This window comes from Corella eumyota, chromosome 4 (assembly GCF_963082875.1).
Source record: "Corella eumyota chromosome 4, kaCorEumy4.1, whole genome shotgun sequence".
NCBI classification, from domain to species: Eukaryota; Metazoa; Chordata; class Ascidiacea; order Phlebobranchia; family Corellidae; genus Corella; species Corella eumyota.
The window spans coordinates 1325227-1332878 of NC_137493.1; the positions used below are offsets into that span (position 1 = coordinate 1325227).

General features: G+C 29.3%; 1 protein-coding gene across 2 annotated transcripts; it reads right to left on the minus strand.

Moving 5' to 3' along the window:
* Positions 1–1212: 1212 nt before the first annotated feature.
* LOC145750321 (uncharacterized) lies at positions 1213–7131 on the minus strand. 2 transcript variants are annotated; one of them, XM_082566322.1, is made up of 8 exons: positions 7001–7131; positions 6545–6672; positions 5843–5957; positions 5086–5219; positions 4128–4260; positions 3816–3903; positions 3229–3455; positions 1213–2905 (listed from the first exon to the last, which is right to left on the minus strand). In XM_082566322.1, the coding sequence occupies exons 1-8, from the start codon at positions 7062–7064 to the stop codon at positions 1710–1712; spliced, it is 2085 nt and encodes a 694-aa protein (XP_082422448.1). In that variant the 5' UTR covers positions 7065–7131; the 3' UTR covers positions 1213–1709. The 2 variants fall into 2 exon arrangements, with proteins under 2 accessions (XP_082422448.1, XP_082422447.1); XM_082566321.1 differs by having other exon boundaries at positions 5086–5228.
* Positions 7132–7652: the final 521 nt, after the last annotated feature.

The window sequence follows — 7652 nt, forward strand, 5'->3', positions numbered from 1 at the left end:
GTTTTTGGCTATTTTAAAGTGTCTTCTAACTAGCTTTTACTTAAAATATATTTTTTTTACTATGTATATACTATAGATATCAATTTTAATTTTTAAATAGCTAACTTTAACTTAAAATTTATACATACAAATAATATATATTTATTACTTAATTTTATATATATTTAATTTATTTAAATTTAATAAGCTTAACCATAACCATTAGAAGTTAGATAATACATGGACATAGGGGTTGTCTTGCAAGTATTTATATGTTGCACCTATTAACAGGGACATGTGAAAAGAGGTTTTTAACTTTGTTAATTGTTAAACTAAAACCATTAAAGCTTGATTCCATTACAAAGCAATTAGAACCTTCCCACAATGCATTAAAACATCCTGTTATATAGGGTCTACTTGATTATTAAAATGGGTCACTTAATAAGGTTCTTAAGCTTGAATTTTGTAAGATTTAAAGCTTGTTTTGTTAAAGTTTTTGGTAGATTTCAAGGAACAAAATATTGAAATAAGAGAACTTTGAATTAACCTAGCATATTAATACGTAATGATAGAAATTTAAGTTTTTAACCTATATTTAATTTCTACAATTTAAAGTAATTTTTTAATGTATTTGATATAGCTTGAGATACAAATAAAATGTTGATTCATAATATTATTAAGCTCAATAATCTACAAGAGATTAAAAACTTAATAGGATTTAAAACTCAATTACCACCTGCGAAATAAGTCTTAGTTTTGTTTAATTTTAATAAATATAAAAACAATTAAACAACGCACGAAATATATTTGCAAGAGTTTGCGATATTTTGAATATATAAGACTTGTATATTTAAAAGCACTCTTATCTGATGATTGAACCTGCGTATTAGCCAAGGGCAATGTAATATGAGTTTAATATATATATTTCATGTTAAAATAACAGCATTACAATCGTGTTATTTTCATGATTTTGGGGTATAATGTATTTATAGCCTATCTTGTAAATAATTCTGTGTATTTATTTAAGATAGTGGTTTGTTTTTTAAAGTGGGTTTTAAATAACATTTAAGAGAATCTTGTTGTTTTGTGGTTGTGTTTTTTTCGTTGCCAAACATCTTTTACAGCTAGTTCTAATTAAAATTTCTTTTTTTTACCTTATTTATTTTTCTATACATTTTTGAGCTAGGCTTGGATATCTATTTTTCTCAAGAAATTTTGCCACAAAATTTATAATTTTTAAAGTATTTTTTATTGGTTTAGCAAAGTCACAGAAAAATAAAACAAAAAATAACAAATTGAAGGTTTTTACATTATCTACATTCACTTGATACAGCTCGTTAGCTAACACACAAAATTACAGAAATAAGCAAAAATAAAATTTAAAACAACAATTACAGAATGATGGGCAAATTAATCATAGCAGCAACACTTAAACAACATTTTTAACTTTGTGGGATATTAATTTTGAGTTAAAATGCATTTTTCATTGACGTGTGTTGCTCAGATTAATGTTGTAAGGGATTTAGATAAAAAAGATTAAAAACACAATCATGTCTGTATATCACAATGGTTCATTATTATCACAGTGCTACATCTACAACAACAACTACTTGGTTGACAGTTTACACCGCTTTCCACCACGTTGGGGCGCTATTTCTCTCCTGTAAGCCACAAGCTGGCGATGACGTAACAAATTGATGACGTATAACGTCTAAAACGTTCCTAAACTTTTAATTTTCGGGATCAGATGATTTTCGAAGAATTAACGAGGGGTTAATGAACTCGGCTGTTATCGTAGCTTGGGGCTCCTTTTTTGTTGTTGTTGTATTTTTAACCTCGACAAAAGAGTTTGTTGGGGATTCCCCTTCCTGGATGATGGGGAAGATGGGTAGAAAATGTTCGGTCCCTTCCTGGGTCGAACTTGAGAGGTACGAATCGTCAATCGGGGGGCTTACCTCGGGCGTCGAAGTCGGACCTCTTGAGAAAAGTGAAAATAATTGCACCTGGACGATTCGGTTCCTTTCTTCTTCGGTCAATTCGTCCTCTTTTTCTTCCTGTTGTTGTTTATAAACCTCCTCTTCATATTGTGCCGTGTAATCTTCGTATAAGGCTTCAAGTTCTGCTAGTAATCCAGCGTCGGTATTCGGGTTTTGGGTTGACTCTTCGTAGTTATAATATACCTCACTGTAAAACTCATCAACTGGTATATAATCAGTTGGGTTGTAATGCTCGAAATTTTCAGTTGGAACGTAAGTTGTTCGGTCGGTGAAGTTTTCTTCTTCTCGGTTGTAATATTCTTGTTCAATTGGTGATAAAGTCGATGGTTCTTCACTATAATCATATTCCTGGTTCACTAAATCTTCATACGACATATCCTGATATTCATATTCGTTGGTTTCTGTTGGTTGTTGGTCTTCTGGTCGTGTGGTTTCGTACTGGTGGTTTTCTATGTTATGGTAAGTTTCATTTGACTCTTCATATTGATCTGGTTCGATGTTTTCATAAATGGTTTCTTCGTAATGGTTAACCTCTTGTGGGCTGCTGTCTGTTATTTCGTATTGGTGATTGTCTTCAACCTCATATTCTTCATCTGGTTCGTTTTGGTTGTTTTCTGAGTTCTGGTTATTTTCTGGATATTGGTGATTTTCTGGGTACTGGTGATTTTCTGGGTATTGATGGTTTTCTGGGTACTGGTGATTTTCGGGGTATTGATGGTTTTCTGGATATTGGTGATTTTCTGGGTATTGGTGGTTTTCTGGGTACTGGTGCGTGTTTTCTGGTTCTTGTGGACCATTTTGGTGGTTCACTGGTTCTTCTACGTTACCATCCCGTTCCATTGGGTAACCAAATTCATTAAATTCACCATCCCCGATTAGTTGGAAAGCCAGAATCTCATCGTTGGGATGGTCCAGTTGGTATTCTTCCCCTGTTAAATAGAAACAAATGGTTAAAAATTTGGCACTTTTAAATGGTATTTTAGTAAATGGTTTATATCTTAGTCATTCTTTAATAGGTACTTGAAATGTTGATCTTATTTAGTTATATATAGTTAAACTTGTAATTGTTTTAAGTGTAAGTATAGTGTGATTATTAGGATAATTCCTTCAAGTATTTTAACTAGCGTTACATCACAATTTAGTGTCGACATTTACACCACAAAATCTGGAATTCGTGACTTTAATATTTAAGACTGGGTGTGGTAATTATCTGTGGTTCTATTTCCCCTTTAAAATAACATCAAGTACTTACAAATGGCGCCTCGTATGTCGATAAGCTCATGATTCTCTTCAAGTGGTTCCGAATACATGCACTCAATGTTTGTAATACAAGTTCCATTAAACTCGTAGAAACCAGTGGGGCAACTACAAACTGGTTGGCAGGCGTCACAGCTCTCACCAGAGCCTTCAAGTAGCACCATATCAATACCTGGTTGGCACACCCTTGCACAACCACATTCTATGTATTCAAATCCATCTCTGTAATGTAAAGTTAAGATTAGAATATAAGTAATTAAATATATTTTAAAGTAATTGCTAATGCATTGTCTTGCTTTATATTTTAAATGGGTATTAATTCGTAAATGGTAATTGAATAAGGAAGTGCATTAAACATTAAGTTGTACTTTACAGTAAATGAAATGTTAATGTATAAGTAGTAAATAGATGTATGATAGATATCTTACATCATTTTAAAAGGTAATTGGTGTCTTAATAGCATTCGTTTTTTTAATGTATATAGTTTATGACGTTTTCCAATCAGCTTAAGATTGTTTATTCTTATACAATATTCATCATATTTAAATAGTTTTCATTAAACAAAATTAAGTCAAAACTTACGTGCAAGTCTCTGCTGTAACTTCTTCATGTTCATCATGGTTATCTGAGATTTTTTCAGCTGTTTTAAGATATTCAAGATATGCTTGCCCTAAAAAAAGTTTTTGTTAAGTAAAGTTATAAGTAATATACATTGAAATTCTTAATTAAGTTTCTGTCAATGTTTTGATATTAAATAAAAGTTTGTTTTTGTCTTCTTAAATAGTTTGTATTAGCAAAAATTGTTTGCTTAACTTATTAAGAAAAAAGGCATGAACCTTAAGTTTATGTCAAAGCTTTTAGATTAAATAGTTTTTCTTTTATTTTATAACTTACATTCTTTTGAGTAAGCTTGACAAACTCGTTCAGTCATTGGTCGTTGAAACCTTGTTCCAACCTCGGTTCTTGGTATTTTATCTCCAGTCTTTGTATCAACACAAAAAAAACTAACACTATCTCGTTGTAGGGCCTAAAATATAAAATTCAAGTTATAAACATGTTCATAATCATAATTTTTTTAATTCAAATTTTAGGCTTAATTAATTTGGGTGTTTATGGTTTATACTTATATAGTTTTGTTTGAGATATTTATATTTTAATATATTCTTGTGGTAACGCTAAAATGTTGACATATATAAAATAAGATCATTTTCTAAGCTATATTTCTTTTGCTTAGGTGCGGCAAATACTAGTTCTACCACTTCAAATGACTTTAAATTTATTAGTTTAGCCTTGTCTGTACAGTTTTTCGTAATTATCAAAAGTTTAAAGCAAGTTAATGCTGGTGTTTAGTGGACAAGCCTAAATTACTGCAAACTTTAACAAATTCTCAAGTGCTTAAACAAGGTTTGCGCTAACTTAAAAGTAGTTTTAATAACATATTGCAAGTGTAGTGTGACGTAACAATGCCACGCCTATGACAAACATCTACGAAGGTGTTCAACCAGGTTTGCCAGTGCTTAGCACGAAACGACATTTTTGTTGTAACCGCGACAACTTTTTTTGACATGTAACTTCGTAGTTTTTAATTAGTAGACCACATTAACACCAACTATGTTAAACTTTAAAGTTGTGAAGTACGTGGGTTTGAAACCTGTATTTTACTAAGTTTAAATCTTTGTTAAACTTGTTTTTTTAGTAGGTGTATTTTGTTTAAACTTTCTTTGATAAAAATTGTTTTTTGGGTTGTTTTGGGTTGTGATTTGAGGCCCTATATCGCGATAGACAACTGCTTTTTAAAATTGATCACTTATTTTTATTTAAAATTTTTTTCTTTTTTTAAATTTGAACTTACCAAAAATTTTCCGTCTTCTTCGCATTCCGGGTAGTAGTCGAAGGGGGTTCCCCCTTGTAGTTGATAACTGGCGATAATTTGTTGATATTGGGTTTGTCTAAATTGACAGAACCTTTCGTCATCTGATGGTTGTTCTGTGGGAACTTTAAAGTTAAAAACAAGAAAAATATTAAAATTTGGTTCAGTGGAAAAAAGTGGGTTTTTCGGGGGCTTTTTCGAGTATATACAGTTTATAGACAATCCAAAATAAAATTAACTATTAAAATAGTTTAAATTTACATTGAAATTAATTTAATAAAATTTATTTTTAATTTAAATTATTTAATTAAATTTTTATTATTTCATTTCAGTTATAAATAGCCATGCATTTTTGCCCTTATTAGTATTAATTGTCACATCACCAAATTAGATATTGTTACGTCACCAAATAATAATTCATGCTTAATAGATGAATCCACTTTATTCCACTGTTCCAAGTTTTAATTAAATAAAGAAATTATAAAACTAAAAATAAGCGAGCTTTGTTAATGAAATGATGAAATGTTTAAGTTAAAAACATGCATTAAAATAAAGAAATATTAAAATGTTTTAAATTAAGTTGATATTTGTTAAATAAAAAATTAATCAATTTTAACGGCATTTCAATTTAAAAAAAGTAAAAATTAGTAAAATGATATGGTTAAAAAGACAATATGCAGATAAAAATAAAATGTAAAATAAAAGCTTCATGCTTACATAACTTCAAATATAAACTCACCACAATTAAGAGTTTCTTTGCTGTGGTAATGAGACTTGGTATTTTCCAGGGTTTCCCCAGTATTTACATCGACACAGAAACAAAATCCGCTGTCGTGGTGATCGCATTGGGCCGGCTGTAAACAAAAAAAATAAATTTATATTAAAAAAAATAAATAAACATGTATTTTGTTAATTGGTAATTCTTTATGTATTGGTTTGTATTGGTTTAAGAGTAAATGATTAAATTTCTTTGTAATAATTGACATGTATATACTTAAATAAAGATTTAAATAGCAAAAAATTGAATATTTTGCCGGCCTTAACACGTGCACTTTTCCCAGAAAGCGTTCGATTTATTGGCCAAATTATAATTCCAATTATGTAATCACGTTTCTATAGCTTATGACGTCATTACGTTGGTTTGGTATTTATCAAGAGTCAAAATGTAGAAACGTTTTCAAAGTATGCAAATATGGAATTGATTGGAATTTTAAATGTTTGCAAATTACATTTAATTACGTTTTATTTGATCTTATGCAATAGTGTAATATTAGCATAAGTTTCAGTTAATCTTTTATTGATTTATTAAGGTAAAATTTTATTGGGGAAAAATTGTTTTTATATTTAATTTTGGTTGAAAAATTATTGACTAAAAAAAAATTTGGAAAAACAATTTTTTTTTTTTTTTTTATAAATTTTTTTTTATTTCTATTCCACTTACCCTCCATTGAATCCCAGTGGAATCACATTCAGGAATGTAATGAGGGTCACTAGTTATATCCCCGCTATCCATAATTTGTTGTCGTACTTCGTATAACCTTTGCTTGCATGTTTGTTGTACTGGAACACCTATGAAATAAACTTTTAAATTATCACGATATCTTACAACGTCTTCGTCTAGACTTTTTTTTGCAAAATTTCGCGGAATTGTAAAGTTTTGAACTATGTCCAAAATACAAAGGTTTAAAAATTATTTTAATTTTTGTAAATAAATTTTAAAATTTTAAAAAATTTTAAATTACTTTTAAATTTTTTTATTAATAAAGTTTATAATTGCAGCTAATATGTAAATAAACAGAACAGATTCTATTTTGTATTTAAACGCTTCCAAAAAAAAAATTTGCAAAAATATTTAGGTAAACTTCAAAGTCTAAAAAGTTGAAGTTTTTTCTATTACCTTGAACATCTAAACACGCCGATAAAAAGCAAATAATTGCCGCAAATAAAACCTTTGTATTCATTTTCAAACCTTCAAGAAAAATAAAATCCACAAATTTCAAAATTATTCGCTACTTTCTTAGATCTGCTAAACTTAGAATGAATAAAAATAACTTAGTATCGAGCTTATATAGCTTTCTGCTTTGCAAGTCAACTGAGAGCAGCTTATACCTTTAGGCCATTTTGCCTTTTTCGTGAATATTAAACGACCGCGTGGGTTATATCGTCTAGTCTCATATTTAACTTAAATTTTTTGTTAAAAATAACTTTGCAAGGTTATATAGGATTGCTTAAAGGCGTTTCACGAGGCCTCAGTTTTCTAAATTTAGCATTTGTTCAAATAATTTTAAGAAACAATCTACTTTACTTCAAATAATATAAACTTTAGATATTTTTAGATCAAATTTAAGCCCTTATTTGGCCTTTAAATATTGCACAACAAAAGACGATATTTTTCTTATAAAAAACTTTCAAATTTGAAATCTAAGAACGTGTATTTTATTTAGAGAGAGGTCATTCTGTCAATTTAAATACGCATTTCCTATTAAATAGTTAATAGATTACAACGCGTGCAAATGCATTGCTATTTCGCCATTGTAATAGTTCACATT